General features: G+C 37.9%; 1 protein-coding gene across 4 annotated transcripts in view; it reads left to right on the forward strand.

The window, feature by feature from the left end:
* The window catches only part of NAV2 (neuron navigator 2), a 248,909-nt gene that overhangs the window by 57,635 nt on the left and 165,353 nt on the right, over window positions 1-25,921 (forward strand). For all 4 annotated transcript variants that reach the window (XM_062575958.1, XM_062575960.1, XM_062575959.1 and 1 more), the window contains exons 2-3: window positions 12,462-12,579; window positions 17,576-17,628. In XM_062575958.1, the coding sequence (XP_062431942.1) occupies window positions 12,462-12,579; window positions 17,576-17,628 (171 nt within the window). The remainder of the gene's footprint in view (window positions 1-12,461; window positions 12,580-17,575; window positions 17,629-25,921) is intronic.

The following is a 25,921-nucleotide window of genomic DNA, read 5'->3' on the forward strand; positions in this document are numbered from 1 at the left end:
GGGGTATAAAATACTCATCCTTTTACATAGCCTTAAACTCTAAATACTTTCAGAGGTTAGCTATACCCTGTTAGTAGTGGAATTTCTTAAACTCTTCATGAATATACAAATACATCTGGCATCACTGAGCAGATCTCTGTTTTTGTGATGCAGACCATGGTGGAAAAGAAATAATCAGTTCTCACTATAACCTCTGGGCCTTAGAACTTCTTTTTTCCATTTTCACACTGTCTCTACCATAGATACAGGCACAGCACTTCTCTGCACATTTTATTTTTATCTAGTGCCAAATGTGCAGTTTTAACACTTGCCAATTGTACTCTAACTCTGTAATTGACATATAGATCATTATATAGAAAACACTTCCAAAGCCTGTATTGAAAGGAAGAAGGAACTAAGCTGAAAGGAGGGTCATAATAGACAATTTAATTTAGAAAGTTATCAGTCAGTAGAAGATTCAGTTAAATTTACATTTGTGAAACAGATGGCCAGCTGCAAGATGATTAGATTAGGATTATTATGTTTGTGGAAATTAATTCAGCACTTTATTTTTTAATTTTGAAAAAAAAACTTGTATGATCTGGTAACCACTTAGCAGGAACAATTTATGAAGACCACCTTATTCTTTAATGTCAAATATGGCAAAACCCTGCCTATCCCTAGATGCAGAAGTTTCTTGTGTAGCCTCATGTCTAGTACGTGTAGCAATATAGTAAATGACATAAAACAGAAATGCTGCCACCTATGGATAAATGGTTGTTAGTATTTTCAAATAGGAGAATTTTGTTTCTAGAAGACTTCATTAGCAAAACAGTTAGGGTCAGTTATCTGTGTGGAGTGTGTGTATATTTGTCTCGCCCTCTTCTTCCTTGAAAAGTGCTGGAAATCCACCATTAGTTTAATTTTTTTGAAGTGTCTGTAGTATCCTTAAAATTTGGCTATTGACTGCGATGGTTAAACAGGAGATGAGCTTTTGCGCTAATCTGGCTCTAATTGGGATGCTGAACCCTTCTGAGATTCTTTGTCTTTTTGTGCATCTTTGGGAGCCAGTCTTTGCCATGCAAATTAATGCTCTGCTGTCACAAAGTATTTTTCACTATCTTAAAAATGCAGCTTAAAATAAAAATAGGGCTTTCAAAACTAGGTCACACCTCAGATTTGTCTAGCCAACTGTCCCTTTTCTGACAGTGCCCAAGAGCAGAAACATTAGATGAGCACGAGAAATAGAAGCATTAGTAGAACATAAAAACGCTTTTTAGAAGGATGATTGATCTCTTCTCATTTTTCCTATTATCATTAATATTCTTTAGAAACATTGGTTTTAATTTCTGATTTTCTAATCAATTTCAGTTTAGCATTCCTGTTCAGGAGAGCTAAATGTCTGCTAAATTTTATCAAAGTAATTGAGACTTGAGTACATGCTTGAAGTAAGCATGTGGTTAAGTGCTTCCCTCAAGTCTGAATCCTATTTTCTCTCTCTGCTTTCCCTCCCTCCCAGATTTTGCACTCATCTTGCTTGGCAGTTACAGCAATTAATAGGTTACTGGCCTTCATAACTTTGAGGGGTTTGGGGAAAGGGGAAGGAATGAAGAAAAATGGGGCTTTGGTATAATTCAACATGGTGAAATACGTGTGGATCTAGAAACATACAGATTTCAGCTTTGATCATTATAAATTTTGAAAGCTTTAATTACTGAAAGAGAGTTTAAAATCTGATCTAGTTTTTTTAACACTTAATTTATATTTGTATTAGGGATGTTTCCCATTTTCATACTTGTGACTTTGCTTGCTCTTCCCCCCTATTGAGAGGGAGAGAATGAATGCTGTTGTTGCACTGTGTCAGCAAGCGGTACTGCTGGAGTAAAAGCTGGAGAATCGCCTTATGCTGGTGTGTGCTCTTTTCTTTTCTTCCCCCCCCCCCCCCTTCAGACAACTTTGCTCTTTCCTTTCCCCTGCTGCAACCATCTGACAGGAATTTAACACTATTCTGTTTTTCTCTCTCTTGTTTGAGGTAAAAATGTAAGAGTGAATCCGTAGCCATACAGACAGGAAAGTGAAAGGAGAAAGTTTTATTTTTAAAACAGTGATACCATCAGCCACCCTGCTCTTCTCACAGGGTCCAAACTCAGCCAACTGCACTGATTTTTCATCCACTTCTTGGTAGCATGTAGCTTTATGTCCTTCCAAGTTTTAGAGAGCACCACATTTTACAACCTTCTGCTTGCCTCTCATACAGGAAAGCTTGGACACTGAGTTAAATTACATTTTGTAGAATGAGAAAGGCAGTGCAGGTGATTCATTGTTTTCTGAGTGGAATTAGACATCCTGTTGATGGGAATGCAAGACAGCTTGCTGGTGACTTCAGCACGTGGGTACAAACAGAGCCTGGCCAGCCCCAGCTGTAAAGTCACAACTTTGTCTGTCTTGGGAGGCACCGAGCAGAATGCTATCTTGTCCTTCTTGGCCAAAAAAGGCTTAGAGTTGGGTGTCTAGAGCAAGAGAAAGGCCAAAATCTGTAAAAATCTATTCCCTGCAGCAAATAGCTGTTGTTGGTTATTAAGAAAAGCTTTTGTAATGTTTATGTCCTAGCTGTTTGGATCAGTCAGTCTGCATATTCACACATCATGGTAGTTGAAGTGGTTTGGAGTAAAGTGCCTTTGAGACAAATTTAATGTTTTTTCATTTGTTGTTGTTTCGTAACTTTCAACACTGTTTTAGTAGACTACCCCTCATTTTTTTTTTAGAAGGTAATCAAATGAAGAATGGATATATGCCTAAGATGCTACGTTGCAAGTCAGATTTAGTTTCTGGCCCTCTTGACTTTTACTGTGTCTTGGAGTAGGTTCCTTACTCTGTTTCTCCCAGAGGCCAGTTGCGCAGTAATGGGCTCTCACAGCTCTTCCTATGCGAGGCACCTGGATTTCACCTCAGTTCAGATGCTGACTACTCTTGTGTGTGAATTTGGGCAGGGTAAGAGGTCTTCCTTTGGGACAGTCTGCTTCCATTAACCTTCAGAAATTACATTCGGTTTGTCTTTTTTGAACTTGCTTGTGGCTGTGGCTGCCTGCCTAGAGGAGGTGGCACAGAAGTCATAAGGAGTTGTGAGCACAGGTAAAAAAACACGAATGTAATAATTGCAGCTGTTTGGAACAGTCTCTATTATTTTGCACTTCTTCCACATTGAAAAACCGAAGCCTGTCATAATTAGAAAAGTTTAGAAGATTATTTACTCTTGTAGAGCAAGCATACCAAATTACATTGAGTTTGAATCCTGCTCCTGTTGAGTGGCTTTGGATACATACAGCATTGGATCCATAAAGCAGAAATCTGTATTTAAGATGGCAGCTTCCTAAAGTTAGATCTCTCTTCCTTCTTCACTGGAGGAGCTTTTTGGGGGAACATGGTTAACCTTTGCCATTCTTGCATAAAACCTGGTCCCTGTCTTTGAAATAGTGGAATTACTGCCTGCTATGCAAGTAAAGCAGCTACTTCATTTCTTTGATCGTTACAGTACATTATGTTCTCTTCAAACTGCATGAAAGGACTGTTCTTCCCCCACCTCCTAAAACCAAACAAAAACCTCTGCTGGCAGTGAGTGGGCTTTCCTGGAAGAGGGAGCTGATTTGGAGACAGGGTGGCTACAAAGTTATTTACTTTTCATGAAGCAGTTAAAAGACCCGTATAGATTTTATTCTGGCAGAAGTGTTCTTTTCGAAAAATAAACAGTTAAAACTGTCAGATGTCTATCCCTCACCTTGGCAAGAGGGGAGGTGAAGCTGTCATTGCTTCTCACCTTGTCAACATTTGCAACATTATGTTTTTTTAATATAAAACTAAAGCAAAGCAGTTTACAAAGGACAATTCTCCACTTCTTAAAAGAATACGAGTAACATGGGCTGACCATGGCATTTGGGGCAGTTTGCGGCATTTTGGGGATCCTGCCAGAGGTCAGTCCTTGCTCCCCACCAGCTCATTCTCAGGAAGACAGGCAGGTTTTGCAGATACCCACTTTAGGTCTAATCCAGCCTTATATTTTTTTAGCCTATGTTTGCAATAGATACAGCTTCTAAAACTTTGATCCATATTGTGAATGCTCCAAAGTTCAGAAAATGATACATCTGCATTTTTGTTTGGTCTGTTACAAACATAGAGATGGCATGCAACATTTTGGATTTCCAGTCGGAGTGCAACTCCCCATAAACAATGAGAGCATTTACACTGAGGGGTTTGTCTCTACGGTGAGCAGAAAGCCTCTTTGGATTGTGCAGTAACTCCATATAGTATTTTTTAATAATCATCTCAATACATACAGCATGTAATGCAAAAGAGCAGCCAAACTTAGGCTTGCTGCAAATAGCTTTGTTATTAGAGATGTCCAGCGCGTATAAAAATACACTGATCCTGTTTGAAATTTATTTCAAACTGAGTTGGAGAAACTAGTAACAGAAGGAAGCAGTGGGGGTGTAAAGGAAGAGCTGCAGGAGAAGGGGGAGTTGCCAACCCAGGGAAATGTTACTGCGTAAGAAATCTGACCACAGTGCATGCGTGATTTCAGCTAAAATTAACCGTCTGGGCTTCACATGCCAGTGTATATATCGCCATTTAACGGTAGACCCCTCGAGAAGGAAGAGCAAGCTGGACTCTAGCAATATACGTTCATGTTAAATATGCCAATAAGTAGTATGAACTTTCGGGTCCCTGCTCGTGGGAGAAGTAAATTTTCCTGTGATCATTATAAAACAGTAAGCAGATCTTGCCTCCTTAATGATGGTAGCGGTGCTGTTGAGCAGTAATCTAACTTCAGCCTCAGAAGTGATTTTTCCCTTATGCAGCTTGCAGCTTCTTAAGATTTTCTGTGATTTCTCTTTGGAGTACAAGTTTATCACCTTTTCAGATAAGCCCTTTTCTGTTGCTGTTTGTGTATAATAGTAGATGTAAATGGGTTTATTTCATGTATGAAAACTGTGAAAATAATTTGATGCGCACTGTGGATGACTTGCTAGAAAATACTGAAAAAATAGTAAATTTGTTTTTCTTACTGTTTAAGGTCAATTAGATTTCATTGGCACGAGATCAGATCGGTTTCTTCACTGCCGCCAAATATGATTTGGAAAGGGCTTTGCTCACCAGCTCAGTAATCTAAATCTGTTTCGCTCTTGGTTATGCAAAGGAATTCTTGCAGGTGTTAATGCAATCTCGTTTCCATTCATGATTGGAAATGTTTGGAAAGGGGGAATAAGCGAGCGGCCACCTGCTTGGCTTAGTGTGTGGTTTCAGCTTGAAAGGGATTTGTGTATGGGACGCGTGTATAATGGGAGCATTGAGAGCGGGGCTCTGCCGTTAGCAGCACAATCGGCCACCTCGCTTCGGCTTCGCGTTCTAGCTCGGCTGCTCCTCGGGAGCGTGTTGCTTTGTGATGAAACGTGTAAACTTCTGTATAGGCAGTTTTGCTCAGTAATGGGGTTCAGAAACTCGCTCATCGTGGTAGAAAAGGAAATGTCTGCTTTCTCCTTTTATATTTGGGGTGTAGTAAAATAGTAGGGAAAGAGTAGAAAACATGCAGGTAAGGCAGGTTAAAATACGTTACTTGTTTAGGATTTGCAAAAGTTTTGCTGTGCACGAGTTCAAAGATAAAGCAGTGCATGGCCTGAAGTGTTGACAGTCTAAGGCTGTATTACTGGAAGGACTTGCAAGCATGCTAGGTTTTACACACATGCTTGACCATATGTGCTGTGAGTCAGCCCACTGCTTTTGAATAGTGGTCATATGCATGAGAATAGCTCTCCTCAGTTGGGAGTAAGGCTTTAAAAGAGAGAGAAATAAATAGCCCCAGTGGTGTTTGTTTAAATTACCCACTTCTCTGCTTAACTTTCAAAGGGTAGTTAATACATATAAGTGTCCAATAGGATGTAATATTCATTGGAATACCTCCCACCAAATGATTAAGAATTTAAAGCTGTCCCAACAAGCACTTCCGCATGTGAGTAAAATAAATCACTTAGATTAGTTCCACTTAATAAAAGAGGCAGAATTGCGCCTCTCTCTTCAGTGAAGCAGGAATTAAGACCTCAGTTTGTTACAGCTTCACTCCCAAAAGCTGATGATAATTGGAAAGTTACAACATTTAAGTTAAATGATGATATTTTACTACCATTAAGTTATATACCCTCATATCAAGTTGTTCCAAATATTTCTACAGGATTGCAGACATAAGCATTTCTTTCAGGAAGTTTATTTTACCTTCTCATGTGCATATCAGAAGGGATGCACCCCTGGTATCTGGCCAGCCATCTCCTCATATCTGAAGTTTCTGACTGTTTGGTCGCTTTTGCTAGCTATTGGTGATGAGGGGCTCTCAGGGTGGATGGAGCAAGCAAGTCCTCAAGCACCAGTCTCCACTTCATGCGTCTCTGGAGCTGAGAGGAGATAGAGCTATCTATCTATCCATCTATCAGAGCTGAGAAAACAGAACAAAACAAAACAAAAAAAAGCAGTCTTTGAATGTGCAAAGTTTTACTCATTCTAGAAGAGCTAGTGATGGCCTTTCAATGGCATTTGTGTCATGATACAGATATGTGGATACAGACTTCCTACAGGATTTAGGACAACTTGGGGGAAAGAATGGCCACAAATTGTAAGGACTATCCAATGAAAAGGCTGTAACAAATGCTATTAAACTTTCTTGTTTTCTGCCATGTGCTTTTTGGTTGTCATTTTGTCAATAACTCAACAGAACATCAGCCACAATTTTGTCAGGGCCGTAAACTCTATGCAGCTTCAAAATACCTGTCCATGGTCAGGGTGCTCGCTTGAAGCTGGCAATGCTTCTGGTGAACTCGTATTTCAGCCAAACCATTGGCTTTAGCTCTCTTAGCTATGGGCTTTGCTTTGTGGCATCCGAAGGCATGGTCGTTGTCTTGGAGCGCAGCAAGGATTGGCATGAGACTGCAGTTAATATCAGCACTCAGAAATAGCGATTTCATGACTCTGTGTGCGTGTTGCAAACCCCATGACACCATGCAGCATATTCCCCGAGGCTTAGATGGGCTGCTTTTTTCTGTTGTTTTTTGTTCACCACCCATATAGCACTGTAACAACTGCAAGCACTGCCATTGGGATCTTCTTGATACATTGCATCTATTTTTAGTATCTTTTTTAGGGAACTTCAGCGGGGCAGCCTGGTTTGGTTAACAGTAACACAGGCATGGCCTTGTAACGCCTGCTCTTGCGGCATTCCTTGGTGTGACTAACCCCGCTGTTCAGTAATGAAGAAAGCCTTGCTCTGTTCTAATTATGGTACATGCGGTCAAAAAGATAGCGCCCAGCTGTTAGCCACCACGCGAGAGCCTGCGTCGTGGTGATTGTCGGAAGAAAACAGTGAGAGGCAGCAAGTGGCTGATGTATTAGGAACTGGCGTGGTAGCAAGAGGGAGGAAAGGACTGAACATGCATTTGGGCATTAGAAGTCGTTGGTGAAAATCGATCAAAAGCAAGTTGTCCACACACACATAGTTTTTTTTTTGTTTTGTTTTGTTTTTTTTTAACTTATTTAGAGGAGATAAATTCCTTTGTGAGAACCTTTTGCTTTTTATAATGAACACATTTTAAAATACCAATGTGAAGGCAGAAGACACTGGGTAATTTTTGTGTTCTCATTTAGGTCTAAATCCTATTTAAAGGAGACCTTGGAGTAGATGTTAACATCTAGTACCTAAACCTATTTGCAGCTGCATGGATATAATTTGCCTCCATCATGATCTCTGAGGTGGTGTCTCCTTGGATTCACTGGTTGTATGACTTTATTCATAGGCTTTCTATTTCCTGATTTTGATCAGTTAGGTTAACAGGAAAGAGCAGTCCTACAGATTAATGTGTTTGGCAGATCAAGCAGAATTTACCTGCCAGTGTATCTGAGCACCCTGATATCAGCCTCTGGGCGCCAAAATGGTATCTGTAGAACAGAAAACTGGTTTGCGATACCAGCTTTAGACTACCTTTTCTCCCTTTGCTGTTTGGTTGAGTCTTCCAAGCTTTAAAAGACTGTGCGTATTACTTGCAAGTGGCCAGAACCCCCAGGATATTTGCTTTTTACTGGCCAGTTTGTCCCTCAGCCCTCTGCAAGTGCTTTGTGGTACTTGTGTGTCCGTTTAAGATTGCTTTGCTGCTGCCTTTACTCTGTCATTGCTGTACAAATCAATATTCTGAAGGAATAAAAAAAAAATAATAATAAAAAAGAGGAGCAATAAAATCCTTTCCTTAAGATAGGAAATTCCAAGTGAGGCTAGGAATAAGGTCTAACTTCAGACATTGCACTATGATGATGGTAATGTAAAGGATGATCTTCACCTGTATTGAAAAATGATTTTACTTACTAAAACTAGGATAAAATCAATAAACAAACGTAGCCAGTAACCTCAGGATGAAACTGTGAGGTCCCGTGTACGAGCTGGGGCAGCACATGATGGTGCTCAAGGTGCAGAACTGCAGCCATGATTTCATCGCTGGTCTCAGAGCTGTCACGGAGGATGGCGGACCTGAGGTACTACAAAGAGACGACCGATTCTGTGAATGGCACCTTTCTTCTGCTTCAATATTCAAATATGACATAATTTTTTCTGACGTATAGCCAGGATGTGATAGACATGGTCTCTTAGTACAGGTGGAAATATTACTTGAGGCTTGAAGTGACAGGAAGGCCCAAAAGTCTCCCGCTGGAAATCAAGATTTCCCTTCCTCTGAGGCCTCTTTCTGTCATCTGAAGCGTGTTGAAACACACGAGTTTAATGTTAAAGAAAGGAAAAATAAATCCCCATCAAGTTTCAAAATGCTGTAGTCTTACTATTTGAAGATGTACTGGTCTTCTGTCCTTTTTCTTTATAGAAAACTTTTTAAAAGCTTTAGAATTTTTTTCTTCTCAAAGCCTTGCTCAGTTCAAGCAATAGTGTTTTAGCTATGACTCATAATGCACGGAATATTTCCAAAATCAATATTTACCTGTAATGCCCTTAATTCAAACCTGATGGAATCAATGTTTACCTGTAAAACTCTTAATTCAAACCTGATGGACTGAGAGAAAAAAAGGAGAGAAGAAAAAATGTCTTTCACATTTGTTTTTAATTTGTTTCCAGATAATTGGATTCTTAAGATCACAGACTATGGGATAAAAAAAGCTACTAAACAGCTGAGTCTGCCTCTAACAAAAGCCAGAACTTAGACCCCGGTTAAATATTAAACTGATTGATCTTGGTTAAACCAAGTGATCTCACCTGCCATGGTGATAATGCTCAAATAATGTTTTTTGCTTGATTTTGTCAGCTAAAATAATGAAGCTGCCTTTGGTGATTTTTATACTGTGTAAAATTACTGAAAAGCTTTCAAAATCTGTGCTAACATATGTAGTGGAATGGTCTCTGAACTTCTGAAAGTTTACACTGTGTTGTTTCTTTAAAGGTTGTGCATCTTTTGCATCACTATTCAGAGACTGCCGCTTAGGGTTGAAAGTGTAATTTACTACACGTCAGCTGTCTCATAAAGTTAGACTGTTTTCTTTCCAGAAAGATAATAGAAAAAATATGGTTTTCTTCACATTTATGCAGTCCAAGTTTTTAGAATTTGCAACAAATTCTTATGTGTATTACTTATGTCCACTCCCTTCTATTTCATATTTGTTGTGTGCATTTCACTGATTGATTGTAATTGGTCATATACTTCATATTGCAAGGTTTTGTATTCTATAGTTAGATGACCCTACAGGTTATTTTCCTGTGAATATTAAAACAAGTGACTTTGTAATCCGTTTGCTGAAAATATCCAGGAACATTCAAGAAGGGAACATATCTGAAAAAATTGTTGTGTCAAGGTAGGCATACATGAATGGAAAGTTTCACAGCAGTGTTTTCCTAATTCTTTTATTATTGTTATTCCTATTATTTGCCTGTTTTTGAGCATTTGAAAACATTATGTGCTTCATTTTTCATGTGTCTAGAAATAGCAACCATTGTACATTTTTTTACTTGTTTGTGTGAAAAAGGAAAAGAAACATTAGGAATCATATTTGTGCAATATGCTACAAAGACTTGCAACAAACTGTTTTTGAAAGCATCCTGGAAGGTTTCCATAATTACCTTAATTTATGCCATAAAAATGAGCAGTGACAATGAAAAGTTACTAAAAATGAGCAGTGGCCTTGGTAATACTGCACCTATAAGAATGCAACAAAGCTTGCCGATATGTAGTCCAGTCAAATAAAAAATAAATCTCATTTGCACATGCATTTTGCATATTGCAATGTGATATGGTGTTATAAATCCTGAGAGACAAAGATGTATTAAGTAGATCTGTATTTTCCTGCAAGAAGGTTTATTAATCAATCAGTTGAATGAAATAATATTCCATTCCTTTAAATAGCTCCTAAGCAGGTATTTTCTTTGTAGTGATGTTTATTATTGGTAGTTAATGAAATATTATATGACAAGCATAAAAGTTCAGCTTGCAATTCTGATACCAAATGTAGAAATTGAGTTCAACATACGGAATTGCAGTTACAAAGTAATTTGCGAACAGTGGAAGTTTCTTTATTGTATTAATGACTTTGACTCAGACAGCCAGTATTTGGGATGTTTCAAGCTGTCTCCTTTAGCAGGAGAAATTGTTACTGGAATTAGGCTTTTCTTTGATACAGATCTGTTTATTTACAGTGCGTGAATAGGAAGTCTAGCAGTCCTGAGTGCAGAAGGAGTTAATGCAGTCGGAAACAAATGTGAAATAGGAGTTTTGCAATTCCAAACTTATGTTTTCATGTAGTATTTAAAGGTTTCTCCTGATGGGCTCTCAAGGTCCTGCTGTAGCTTTAGGATCTACCAGGAGGGGACTCCTTTTGCCCCACTGCTCCTGCCCGTTCCTGCCTTGTCTTAGCTCTTGGGCTGACTCAATGATTGGGTGATGAACCAGATCATGGAAATGATTCGGGCTTGATCTGGTGCATCAAAACATGATTTTACACTGATTTAAAGTCCTTCTGCGAAACTGTAACATTCATCAGAGCCTTCCCATTGCAAGAAACTCAGTTATTGTGCTGTGCTAAGTTGTTTGTGGGCTGAATTGCGGTAGCAGTGGAGGTACGTGTGTGGACCATTGCGCTTGGGGAGTAAAGCTCGGGACTTTCAAACTAGTTTCCTGATACATTTCTCCTTATAAATAAGCAAGCCAGAATTGTGTGGCAGAAAAATAGGTAAAGGCACTCCTAGCTTTTTAAAGCTATTAGACTTTTAAAAATGTCTTCCTGTTATGGAAAATGTTTTCTTGTTAAAGCAGCTAAGGAACACAATGTCTGGTTTGTGTGAAGTTTTTTGACAACACCGTGTTTGTTTCATTGAGCTGTTTTTTTATGAGGTGTTCCAACCTTTTTTCCTTTTCAAGTCTCTGACACTGTTGGCATAGGAAATGTACATCCTACTCATTTAAAGGTGGAAGTAGAGGATAAATGAGGCAAAATAAGGATGTACATTTGGTATTTTGAATGATTTGTTCAATGCTGTTAACATTATTGTTTTACAGATTTTATACGTGAGAATAGGTTGAGGAGTTCATGTTTACAATTAAAAGAAAAGATTTTATAACCAAAATAGCTCCAGTAAAAAAAATACATATATTTTTTGCACTAACACTGAACTGTCTTTTTTTTCTTTCTTCTTTTTGATAACCTGTCATGAAAAGATTCTTTTATAAGTTGTCTAGTGGTCTTGGATTACATCTTGTGCTAACACATAGTCAGCAGCACTTACTAATGCAAATTAAAGTGATATTTTGACTTGGCTGTTTTATTGGCTCTGTTTCCAGATAATACATTTTAAAGTAAATCCCAACAGTTAAAGTTTGTGTGACAGGCTAAAATCAGTTTAATAGACCTACTGGAACCTACAAAATAGAACTTACTGGAACTGGTAGACGTCAAGACCTTTGAGGGCTTTTTAAGTAATATTGCAATGGAGTTTCCTCAAAATGAAATTACTGTCTGCCTAATATGTGCCAGAAGCCATTCTCAGAAAAGCGTCTTTAAAGTTTCTCGGTAGCAAACATAAGAAAGGAATGTCAAAGGGAAAATGCAAAAAATACCTAGATAAAAATTGAAATCTATTCCACAAACATATTACTGATGCAGAACATTCGGTTCGATGTCTGATGATCCATTCAGGCTGTAACATTTTTAGAAGTTTACTATAGTCTTCTATGAGCTTTGATGTCAGATTTTTGAATAGGAAAACCCATTCTATAGTAAGCTGAATACTTGATCTGCACAATGCCTTGAATTTTAATAGTGCTGTCTTGTTTCAAGCAGCTAAAGCGCAGTCGTCTTTTCTCAGTGTCTGCAAGGCTGATGTAAGCAAAGATTAGAACTCTGATTTTTAACATTGATATTATTACTAACAATTTCTTTTCGTTTCTTCACCTTCCTCCTAATAGATTTATACCGACTGGGCTAATCACTACCTAGCAAAATCTGGCCACAAGAGGTTGATAAAGGATCTGCAGCAAGATGTGACTGATGGCGTTTTACTAGCTGAAATAATCCAGGTTGTAGGTGAGTGACTTTCTCTTTTTGTACCATGTATCCACCAACTCACTTAGAGACACACCTTCTTTATCTTCTACATGAAGAAAAAAACACAATAAACTGCATGAAATTATGTAGATAAATTTCCCTCAGAGACTTTGCTAATTAATTTGATAAAGCCTTGTCTTAAATGATGGCAGAAAAATATTTGATGTTGCTGATAAAATCTCCTGACACAGCAATATCATTCTGCACAGCTGAATGTTAAAAAGCAGCTGATGAGGGTTTTTTTCTGCAAGGCTGCTTTTAGCCTTCACTGTCTCTTTTTCTTACCCCTTTTGGGGATTGGTCTGGACGTAATTCACAGTGACTGTGGACTGCTGTGTTCTTGTTATGACCCCGTACTTCCAATTGGATTTGAAAAATCGCTATATATAGCTTGGAGAGGGTAAAGGATATGATGTTTATGTGGAAGAAATGAAATCTTTCATAATGAGTTTTCAAAAGAGGTAGATCATTTATCATTAGGACATGTGTTTCAGATATGGGCTCAGTTCTGCAAGTCTCAAGTTCTCTCATTTGCACTAATATTAGTATATAATGGAGGTACTAAACAATTTGCAACATGGTCCCATGCAAAGCTACATATTTTCCCTCTCCCCTTGGGCCTGGAGCCTTCATTAGTTCCTTCAGAGGCTCATCCATCTGGTACTTGGGATGGCACAAAACACATGCATGGGCCAGTGGAGATTGATGGAAGCAGAAAGGCTGCTAATAGGAATTAGGATGACTATTGTTAGAAGCAAGACTGACATATTTGAGATGCAAATTAAGAAGACAGCAGTGAAGTAACAGCACAGAAGTGTATGCATATTTATATGTGTTTGAGATGCTGTAAAAAAGCTTGTTGCTTGATTTAAGGTACAAATCCGTAAGCCACGTACTTGGATGAAATCAAGAGGCCTAGTTCCGTTGACTCCACTAGAGCTATACCAGCAAACATCCGACAAATCTTCCTCTTTGCATATTGTAGAGCAACAATATACCCCGGTAGTTTTCTGTGGACTAGTCATGTAGCTACGGATGTATGAAAATAGGCCATGAATTAGTTGTGTATTGACAGGTATTCTCTGTGAAAAACGTTTCATCCTCTATCTATTTACTAATGCACGTTTAGAAGGGAAAATTTTGCAAAACCCATGAACAGTTAGGAGCTTATTCCTTTCATACATACACCCAGCTACCCTGTGTATCAGTGTTGTATAAAAACTTTGTGTAGGAACAGATGTAAGAATACCACCATCAAAATAGGTGAAATCAGTTTTATCAAGTATTTGAATATAGTTGTTTTGAGTATTGACCTGTGAAAACACTTACAAAATTCAAAATACTTCCTCTGAAATACTCAAAGTTATTGTTTACTGCATTTTCATAGCCATTTCAGAGCTATCTTATTGCTAATATTTCAAATCAGCTCTACAAGGCGCAACTTTCAGAAGTTAAAGTATAAGGTAAATGATTACATTTCCAGATGATGTTTTAAATAAGATTCATATTTAAACATACTCATCCTAATTCTCTAAATTAGCAGAGAGCGAAAGTCGTTTCTATCTGATGTGCCTTAGGCATGCTGCATCTCATTGACAGAGAAGTGGTGTTAACTTTTATACATAGAAACCATTTTAATGGTAGCCTAGAAGCCTAGTTCAGCATGCTGAACAAGACTGCATACTAAAGAAGTTTTTAAATGCAGTGCAAGAGATTTTTCTTTTCTATGCTGAGCTTTCTGTTGTGTGTGAAAGCAGCTATGAAGACACTTCCTCCTTTTTATTGTGAATGGAGTTTCTAGAGATTACTCAGAATCACCAAAATTGGTTCTAGTTTAATTATTAGTGATACAATTTTATGTGTATTGCTATTTCAATTCCAAAATTGATGGGTAAACTGAAAAATAAAGGTGTGATTTTTAATGAAGATTCAGTATAGATAATAATGATATAGATACAGTGATTATAGTCCTTTCTGCTCAGCTTGTGGAATAGATATGTATTTAGGGAAAGGAAATAGTAATAGCTAGGTAGTTCTTACACCCTAGCATCCAAACAGGGAGCAAATCTAAACAGATGTGAAACCAGATATTACTGCATTTGACTTCAGAAGATCTACCTTTCAGACTTTAAAACTGCTAGATATAATATAGAAATGTTATATGTTGACAGTTTATTCTCTTTGCAAGTCGATTAAAAATGTATTCATAGCATTCAGCTATGAGGTTTATTTCAGCTCAAAATTTATGAGGATGTAAAAGAATACATAAGAAATGTATCCCTTAGTAATCCCATAGAAATATAGTAGTTGTATTTAAATTAATAAATTCAGATATACTGGGTCTGTGCATCATCTTATGTTTGTAATATCAAATTGTCAGTCTGTTCCATGTTAAGTTCTTCAATTTCCAAAACTCAAAATCGATGCTAAATTAAACTGTAACCCAGTGCAGTAGGATTTTTTTTATTATTATCTGGATGCCTAGAATATTTTGTGTACTATTTTAGTTGATCTGATACAATCAAAATCAAATCAGCTACAAAAAGTGTTTCATTGTAAATAAGGATACAAACACTGGGTTAATGATAAATCTTTATTTATTCAATGAGCTAGAAGTAGTTCCCATAAAGAGTAAAAGGTGCAAGTCAGTGTTTTGTTGGTCAAGCAATACAGTGTTGTGGCAGGTGGTCGGTGCATTTTTTAGCCGAGATGCTTTGAGTTTGTGAAGATAGTCAATCTTGCATGTATATCTAAATATTCTGGATGTGCTTCTCTTTCTCTTCTGATTGAGATTAATTGCATTGACTTAAGCAATAGTAGATCCTTGGTCTAATTTTAAAGGTCATTTGTGTGATTATTCCAGATAACTGTTCCATTTCAAGTTCATTTGGTGACTTATCTCAGTATAATTTTCATGTGCAAACATGAAAATCGTATTATCACCTTGGCAGGGAAAGTTTAGAGAGTTATATTTCAAGCCAGACTCTGGGATCAAGCCTAGCAGTACTCCCTAGCATTATATTCCTTTATCGTTCTTTTATCAACTGGCAAGTAGATTTAGAGAACTCTCTGCAACTTTTAATGCTAAAGATTCCTTTTCACTAGTGCTTTCATATATTTATGGCTTGTAGTTTCACAATATGCCTTCTACTGAAATAAAACCAAAATACTCTGGGTACTGCTCTCGGCACTTTGATTCAGATCCTGTCAATGAAAACACAGTGTCTACTCGTTATTTGCCTTGTTTCTTCTATCCAGCTTAGGAAAGAGAATGAGAGAAACTGTCAGTACACCCCTCAGTGTTAGCCTTTGGTACAGCTCTGGAACCAAACTTGTACTCCAAGCTTGTAAACATATAGCAGTACCTAATATATGTAGAGTAGTTCAGTAAATATTTCTAATTCTGTATTTACACACTAAAAATAAGGAAAAAGTCAAATGCCGTATTGCATACAAACTTGGAAAGAAGTTAAGCAGCAGAGATATCTTTAAATAGACAATTCTAGGTAGTTTGTCTATGAGAGCTTAAAAAGAGCTAGGTAAGAAGCTTTATGGTTTGCTAACATTATTTTAAATACACTATATAACATTTTGGAAGTTCTAGAGGACAAAGGAAAGAAAAGCTACTAGTTTTTAAGAAGGAGAAACAAAATGACCTGGCCAACAGGGATATCTCTACACATCTGGCACAAAGGAGAGAGCTCATTCAGAAGTTCATTAACCTTCTTTCAAGTGTTAATTATGATCAGTGCAAATTTATGGCAATAAGATTTTATCAAACTAATACAGTTTCAGTGTTTGAAATTATGACAAATTTACTATATAAAGATATTGTGTGATGCAAAACCGAGAGACAGTAACTAATAAAATCTGGAAGCACAGGATTTGAGAGCATGATATAGGAAAATCATTTACATTTCTGTATGACCAAATCTGAGGTCACACTTCTAGGAAGAAATGTGTGCTTTTTTGTGTATGGAATATGATAGATTAATCTGGGGAGCAGTGCAGCTGATTGATTTGCAATGTCTTTTTCAGATTAACATCAATTCCTGATGCATTACAGTTGCATAAGGAAGTACTGTGACATGTTTATGTATAAAGAGGGGAATACCAGGCAGGAGTAAAGAAGTTATATTACTTGTGTTTGACATTATGATTGTTATTGGAATACTGTGCCAAATTTGATATTCTTAACTGAAAAATGACATAAAATTAGGTGAAGTTCTGATTGTTGCCTGGAAAATGCGTGACAGGTAGAAAATGTGTCTTGTATCAACAGGATGCAAATCTGTTCAACTGATCGAATGAGGTACCTTTATTGCAGTGAAAAAAACAAATTTGATTGAACCTGGTTGTTCAGTCTAGCACACAGAAGTTATTTCAGAGTCCAGTACTGAAAGGTGAAACTAAGCAAATTCAGGCTCCAAGGCAGACGTTTAATCACCTCAACAATTTACTGATTTCACTTGGAACTTTAAAGATCAAAACTCTATTTTTCTGCAAGTTGTGTTGCAGGTGAGCCGTGATTATGAAGCTTGAAAAGAAGTCTCACAGTTTGTGCTTATATTAGAGTTGTTCACAGGTTGCCTACCTCACTTTAAAATCTGTATTCACTCTACAGATGAATCAACTTGACATGCAAGCATCTCTGCATACGTAGGGCCTGCTTTCCTGCCCAGCAGTGATGCGGTTTCCGGAGTTTAAATCTTTTTTGTGGTTTAAAGGAGTTACCCGTCACTGTACGAGATGTTGTCAGACCAGTTGTTTTCTGACTCCAGCTGTCTCTGGAGGCATGACCCACTAGAAAGTCCAGCTGCTTTTCTTGGTGGGTCTCAGTGTTTCACACATTCACTTTCATTGGACAACCACAGTCTTAAACTCCTTTATTTAGCTAGCAGCAAGTGCTGTGGAAGTAGTTAGCATAAATGTCCTTGATATAGTTTTTACTTTACTTTTTATATTTGCTTTTCAGCAAATGAAAAGATTGAAGACATCAATGGCTGCCCAAAAAATAGATCTCAAATGGTAAGTAGCAAAGTGGTCTATTGTTTGTGGATGTGCGGTTGAATATTTAGTATGCATAACTTAAATGTCTACGTGAGACTGTTAAAAACAGTTTTCAGTGTAGTTTCTCACACTAGTGAAGGCAAAGGTATAATTTGAAGGCGAACATTAACACTACAGTTCTTGCCCCATTGTGCTCCACAGGAGTTGAATTAGGCCTTATCATTTAATCATGTATTCACAGTGGCACCTATTCTTACTTTGGTGTTTTATATTTCTGAAATATTGCATAGGTAAACAAGTATATATTCAGCTAAAATGTTGTTCTTTTATCCAAACAATAATATCACAAAGGGAAAATTATATATATACTTCTAAAGTGTATTAAGATTCCTTTATCTTTTGAAAAGAAAGAAAAAGTGGTCTAAAGACCACTCAATTCACTCAATAAAGAAAAAGAAATCCAAATTGCAGACTTAAAGATGTGTTTGAAATGTGCGTCTTCTTTTTGACTGATTTAATTTGTATCTTTCTGATGTGTAATATTTGAAACTGAAGACCAAAATTCAGTGTTTTTAAAATAAAAGCATACCATTCATCAAGAGTATGTCTGCTATTAAGTATTGGTGAGGATAAAACTATAGACAGAACTTCACTGAGAAAGGTGAGTGGTAAGAAACAGAAGTGTTTTAAAATTTATGGCATTTCAAATGAGGCTATTTCCTTTTTTATCTTGAGAAAAAACTAATTTTACAGTATAAATTCCAGAATCTCCCCTTTGCATTCCAAATGCTCAATTTCAGATATTTTAATATCTTTTCTGTATGTGAAGCTATTCTGTTATTTTTCATTTTTACAGCTTCTCCCAGCTGCCCCCACCTCCGGGTCTATAGCTTGGATATGGCTATTGATGTAGTTGAATGAAGGATTACAGATTTGATGAGCTTGCCATCTTAAGTCAGAAACAGCACTGTGCTCTGTTGTTCTGTTTTGGCATTTTGTTTTTTCTTGGAAGTTATCAATCTCCCTTAGATCCATGGAGAAAGCACTCCTTAAAAAGAAAGCCATCTAAACAGATTTATTGTTACTTATGCTATTTTTTGCTGCTTTTTTACTATTGCTACTTTTTACTGCTTTGAAGAGATTGGTTGCTATTCTTACTGTAGCCACAGCAGCTGTCTAGCATATAAATAATTGAGGAAATGTTGACAATTACTATAATTCAGTGTTCCACAAATGTATCATAAGAACTGAATTTCATTCAGGACTGGACAAATTCCTTAATATTATAGCTAAAAGTTCAGTGTAAGTCATTATTCTCCAGGAAGGAACAGAGCTGTTCTGTTGTATACAGTCAGATGCCACACTGTAGCTTGTTTATAGAAGTCAGATCAGGTTATAAAAGCAAAGAGGGCATGTGCTACATCAGGAATTGTGAGGTGTTGGAAAGAAGTGTTTGCTTCTCACTCCCTCCTCCAAGCTTTTAGGTTTATTCTTACTGCTCATTCAGGAGGGTAGGGTGAGTAAACCTGGCAGTTCTATATCACCCTAGTCATGAGACTTAAGTGTATCAGTCAAAGCCAGGCCATCCTCGATGGTGTTCTCACCCTGAGAAACACAAGGGTTATGCTTATAGTTTACTTTGCTGAACTGCTCAGGCTTTCGGAGCTTTTTGTTGCCTCACAGTAAAGAATTCTGAGATAAGAACTTAAGAATCTTCATAAACGTTGTGTGCACTTGGTTGCTCACAGTGTATGAGGAGACAACTCTTCTCCAAGTTTCCTGCGTTCCAGGAAAAGGATGTAAGTTAGGCTGTTCATTTAGATTCTGCAGTGTCCATCCTTTAGATTTTGATGTACTTTCCTCCTAAGGAAAGGCTCCCCAGGATGTAGCAGTTGGTGTTTGTGTTTCATGCTTATACTACAGAGGTATGGCAGGAGGCAAGGGTCTTGTATCCAGTCAGTTTGAACACATGTTGTTGGACCAGGTAGAACATGTTTAGTCTTATTTTTTCATATTAATCATTCAGTTACAGAAGTGTGTATCTATATTGTACTCTCTGTAAATAGGATGTTACAGCTGAGTATATATAAAAAATGGTAACTTAAATGAATATTTAACTTTGCTCAATAAACAGAAATACAGCATAGTGGGAAGTCTACCATCAGCTCTGCCATCTGGCCAGTTTATCTAGTTTGTAGGTTCACTGTGCCATGGGCAGAGAGACCCATGAGTTGGATTGTATAATGTGCCAACTCTGGTCCAGCCAGATGTATCCTCTTGAAAACCCAAGGGGAATCTATGTATCTTCCCAAGGCCCTTACGACTTTGTTGAAGCAAGTATAGTTGCTTCGATGTGGTACAGTCATAAGCCAATGAAACTCACCAAACCTTAGAGAGCTGAATGCAGAGCCAGATCAGGGCATTGTTGTGCCCATTGCTGCAGACTAGACCGTGATGCAGATTTGCCCAAGTTGAGCATTAGATATAGTTTGGGTCTAACAGGCTCAGAGCCAGTGCTAATAAGCCTTGTCAAATCAAGTTCAGTACTATAGAACCACTTGGGACCATCAAGGCTTGTCAACCTAGTCTCAGTGCTGGAAGTGATGTGACGGAAGTCCCACATTGGCTCCGTGAAAAGTCAGTTCAGTGAGAATCTGTGCCTTGTATTCATGTTGTCTGTATTTCTGTGCTGTTGGGAGTGTTCCAGTCTTCCTTTGCTTCAGATAACAAGAATTGGCTGTTTTTTATATAATCTTTTATAGACTACTCTATATTTTCTTCCCTCTGCATAAGAACTCTATTTTTTTTCCCAATCTTGTATATTTTTGTACTGTAGATATTTCTCTAAACAGAAGTCTATAATTGTGATGATTAGTTCCAGCTGGCACACAGAAAATTCTGCGGTTAACTGAGGATGTAGTAGTATGGAGTATAGATTCTGCAGCAAAGAAAGTTTGGAGACTGTCACCACAGATGCATTTTGCTTTGTAGAATGAAACATAAGAAAATACTGGTTCACTTCTTGAGAAGTGGGAGAAAGAGATTAAAACAAAACCACATTCCTCTTCTACCCATTTTTGGAAAAAGGTAGATGTATATAATCATGAGTAGGAGTATCTTTCTGTTAATACTACTTGGTTGAAAAAAAAAGGGAGGGAATCTTTTTCTTTCTAACAGTCAGTTTTCATGTTTTTCTGGGGATGATATTAGAGCTCTACATTCGTCATTCATTCATACATCATCAAGTTGGACTATACGGGAGATACAGTTTAGTACCTTATCTTGTAACTAGTGTAGGTTATTCCTGTTAATGTGGATATTTCAGTGAGTGCTGAATAATACCTACTGCAAAGGAGTTCGTGTTACTTGTATTTATAAAGTAACCGAAAGAAGTAGAGTACCTCAGTTAATTGTAATATGCAGCTATCAAGTCTGGCTTTAATGGCAGCCTGTAGAAATCACACTCCTTAAGGGCCCTTTTCTGTCTGTGGGAAGTATGTTATATACAACACTCACGGTTTTAAAGAAAGTTTTATTTACAACATTTTAACATAGTATGGTATCTGGCCATTTTATGTTGCATATTAATGTGTCCTGTTCTAGCCCTGCAAAGAGAGTGAAAAAAAAAAAAAGAGAGAGAGAGGTTCCTTCTTGGTTAGTTCATACTCTGATCCTGCTGTAGATACCTGCTCTAGCTCTAAGCCTTCTTAGAGACTCTTGGGCTTCATGTGGTTACATGCATGCAACTGATAAATCGTAACAGATGAGATAAAACCGAAGTTTAGATGATAAAAGAAACATGCAAAAGATATGGCATTAGAAAGACCTGGCCATTAATGTGAAGGGAAAAGTGAAGAAAAGAGAAGAACCGTAACTGTTGGAAGTGAATGGAGAGAGAGCTGAGCAAAGAAGTTAATTTTTAAAACATAGACTTGAGGACAAAGAGGGGAGATATTTGGTAATGAAGGGATATATTGGCAGATACAGAGGACAGTTGACTGTAAAAGTGGGTGAAAGAAGCAGAAAGCATTGTGTCATGTAGGAAGGGTAGAGTTTTTCTTCCACTTTGAGCACAAAGCCAAGAAATACTGAATGTGGCAGTGGAAAGAGATAAGGAACATCTGGATATATTTAAGAAAAAGTATGAGAAAAGAAAGTTGATTTTTTCCAGGGTTGAAAATAAAAAAGTTGAAGTTCTGCAGTACTCTAGAGAGAACTAAAATGTTAAGTAACAAAGCTGGAGAAGTGGAGTGGAGTGATAGCAAACTTGTCAGTGATGAAGGGAAAAAGGTGGGGAAATCTGTAGGTAGATAAAACAGGCTCTCACATCTTTCCAGACGAAGCCTGAGAAAGCTGTGGGACATTCAAGACAAGAAATTGGAGAAACAGAAAGGAATGTAGGCTCGACCAAGACCACAATTCTCTCCTATAAATAGAGTAGGAAATAACTGTGGTTCTCCTGTGGTGTCTGTGGTTGTTTTTTATTGTTTTTAAGAGTGATCACTTTTATGTATTTAAGCATCTGTGTGGTGAAACTATCACGGAACAGAGAGGAGGTTTTTATCTTTTCTGTTGGTTCACCTGAAAGTTTTTCAAGAATTGCCCCTTCCTGATGCAGATACCAAGCTGTACTGGTAAAATAATGCTGTCTTTTCTGCTACTGTTGATCCATCTTGCAAATGTAAAGACTCTTTTATAGCAGCATGGGCCATTTCTTCCCAAGAACTTTATAAAAGTCAAGACAAAGGCTCTTGTTTTCTGTAAGTTCACATCATTTGCAAGGAAACCTTATTCCTGTGATGGCAACTGGACTTTTTTATTTTATTATTTGACTGATTTCTTGTATTCTGGAAATGTTCGGTAGTGTATTCTGGGCACCCAAGTCAAAGAACAGTTTGTATAAAAATTCCTCAGCCTAGCAGGGCCCCTGTTTTTAAAGTGAGCAGCACAGGAAGTTTTAATTAAGTGTTAAAGCTGGTTGTTCGCTTCCGTCCTTAATGTGACCCTTGCCAGCTCCAGCCCCCACTACATGGATATATTTTTTTTGGAGAAAAGAGCAGAAAAAAGGGCTTAACCCTTTTTATGACAGATGCTAAAGTCTTTATTATTTATATATATGGTATATGCTTATACGTATTGCTGTGTCCTTTTTTACACACAGTTAAAAGTCACTAAAAGTACACATCCATTAATTGACATAAATATGAATGCTGGTGTGATATGGCCCTTACTTAAAGAGTGTAGATGAATAGGCATAAATGAGGACTGGCAGGAATAATGTGAAAGGCCACTCTCTACATCAGCCGAGGAGCTGACTGAGTGTGTATGATATCCACCAGGAGAGTGAACGGCTACTGTACTACGGTACAAATAGCTAAAGGTGACTGCTGTAAAAAGTAGAGTTTAAATATTCGTAGCTTCTTGTATTTTTGTCATGGAAATTGTTGTCAGTTTTAGAAACTTCCATTTCTATCTTCTCAGTCTCCCACCAGTTGCACCAGAGCTGCTGTTCATCTAGTACAGGAAGATTGACCTGGGCACACTGTGGAGTTCTTCAGTTAACTCCAAGGATCACTGTGACATGCTTTTAGATGTTTCCTGATTACTACTAAACATATTGCCCCATATTACTCGCATTTGTCCCTGTTATAACCCATTTCTCTTAGGAGCAGCTACATTTCATTATGTGAGAATTAAATGATTTGAGGAATTAAAAATAGCAGTTAGGCTCCAGCAATATCAGCAGGCCTTCTGCTTAGTCTCTGTTCTATCTTTGTTCTTGGGGAATTGGCATCTGCTTAAACCTGCTCTTCTAAACACAGTCGTTTTTTATACATCCAGTGTTGTCTAAACGTTGCCATGGCTGGCTGCAATAAATTTGTAGAGGCTGTTCCTCCAACCCCCCGTGGATTGACGGAGGCTGAAGTCTGGCCGTTAGGCCACCTGTTTCTCAAAGTCAAGGATTCTGTTGCCCAGCAATGTGCTGCTAATTCAGGGAAATAGCTCTGCAGAAAAGATCAAAAGCATCACAAGCATTTTTTTCCTCTGCAGATTCCTGGTGTAGGATTTTTGGAAACATATCGTGGTAGTTAAAAATAGTCATGTATTTTCAAACAGAACTTCTCCAAGGTTGTTCTGAGAAATATAGTAGAGGGAACTTTTGTGTCTTCTGCTAAGCCTTTTCCTCTACTTTACTTAGGGAGTCCATATCTTACCGTCAGGGTAGGTTTTGCATTTTAATCTGTTGAATGTTACTGTAGTAACAAATGGGCATCTTTTGGCTCCGACCTGTAGTATGTGTCCTCACAGCTGAATGCTAGTGTGAAGGAAGATGCTACCTGGAGCCATGCCAAACTGTACAGTGGTAGGCACCGGCTTAACTCCTTGGATTGCGTGTGGAGACACTTGGCCAAATCGCGGGCTTAGGAATGTCTAGAACTACATTTTTTTTAACTTGCTATGTTTCTGTTGCTCATGTATGAGCCTCAGCCCTCTGCTGGAAATCTTGTAAGATGCTCCTTCCTTCCTCCACTCCATTATAAAAATCACAGCTCAGCTTCTGCATGTTGCCTTTTAGAAAGAATGATTTACTACAGAGATGTTCTGCCAGGCTGTGTGTACTTAGATGTCTTTCTTTCCTTGCCTCATGATGAATTTTGCTCTTGGTTAAGATTCATTTTGCTACCTCAATTCTTTCCACGGATCCGGACTGTTATTAACCTATTATGCTTACCATTTATATATTATTATCAGTGAGATGGGTGCTGTGGGGTAATGGATTCTCTTTTGCAGAGTTTGCAGTCTAAATAAAATCACAGACAGAACCCTCCCCTGCCCCCCCATCATCCTACATAGGAAATAACATGATAAATAGAGCTAGACAGGACTAGGAGAGACCAACATGTACATCCCCCTGCCACAAGGCACTGTAAAGTACCCCTAAAGCTAACAGACATTGTCTCACTTCGGGAGGGAAAGAGTCCCAGAACCGCTGCCTGCAGGGATGGAGAGGAGGCAGTACGTGCCTGTGTTCTGCCTGTTTGGTGGGTGTCCGTCGTGCCTGCTGAGACACGACGGCGGCAGTCTGTCATCCTCGCAGTCCCTCCTGGTGTACTCTAATTCTCTGCCCTAAACTGTGGTGCGGAAACTTAGATGTCATCTGACTCTGAAAGAACAAGAGTCAATAAAGAGCAGCAGGGAGCTAACTTTAAAAGTAATTATTAAGAAAAACTGGGACACGTGAGCTTCACTGTAAAGACATTACTGGATTCAATTTGTTCATTGATCTCACTGTTCACTTATGCTGCAGTATCACTTTTTGATTACCTAAGTTGCTAGCCTCTACATGGATTAAATACAGGAAACAGAGCTATTGCATAAAGGAGACAGGGTAATTCCACAAGTATGTGGAGATTTCTGTTTATATTTGTAGATATCTTTCACTTGCATATTTTGATATTACCAAAGAATGGATGAATAACTTTCTTTTACCTTTCCTATTATTTATGTAAATTTTTTACATAAATTTACCCTTTATATAATACATTGCAAAGATACAGCTCTTTATTATGTTGTGCTTACATGAGGAAAAATGTGAAATTACAGATGACGGTATCTTTAACTTCCTTACTGTGCCTACATATTGGGATATATGTAATATAGAAGACAGCATTCTTTATCAGGCCATACTAGGTACAACAGATTGTCTGAACTTTAGGGAGATTGCTTGTGCTGTTGTTAAATTTGGTGCCATGGGCAAAAATTGTGCTTAGGTTAAATTTTGCATGGCATCTCTCAGGGATCGATTGTGGTTTTTATTCAGGGTACATCTTTAGCATTACCCAAACCTTCTCAAAGAAGGCACAAAAGAAAAAAAGAATTAAGAATTTAATTTGAGGCCATGCGGAAGTAAAAATTAAACTCTTGATTATTCTTCATCTTTTGGGGAAATTCATTCCTCATTTTTCTGAACCCTCACTACTAGAACAACTTTGTAGACTTCCGAAATAGGAGGATCAAAGTAACCCAAGTTTAAAGCATTGCTACGGAGCAAAAGTTATCTGATCAGGTTTACTTAGTTCAATTCCCATTTCTGAGTCATGTGCTGTCACTTTGCGTTCTCAGCAGAAACCCCTCTGCCTCTACATGTTTAAAAACAATACAGGGAAATATATCATGACACTTGATACTATCAAGAATGCGACAAATTTTTCTGTCGGGTTTGTGATGTAAGGATTGAAGCTGTTTGTGCGGCAGTTTGCTCTGGTGCCTACGCCTGTGTTTCTTTCTGTAGAACCCATAGAACTAAGCA

This window comes from Rhea pennata, chromosome 5 (genome assembly GCF_028389875.1).
Source record: "Rhea pennata isolate bPtePen1 chromosome 5, bPtePen1.pri, whole genome shotgun sequence".
Lineage (NCBI taxonomy): Eukaryota > Metazoa > Chordata > Aves > Rheiformes > Rheidae > Rhea > Rhea pennata.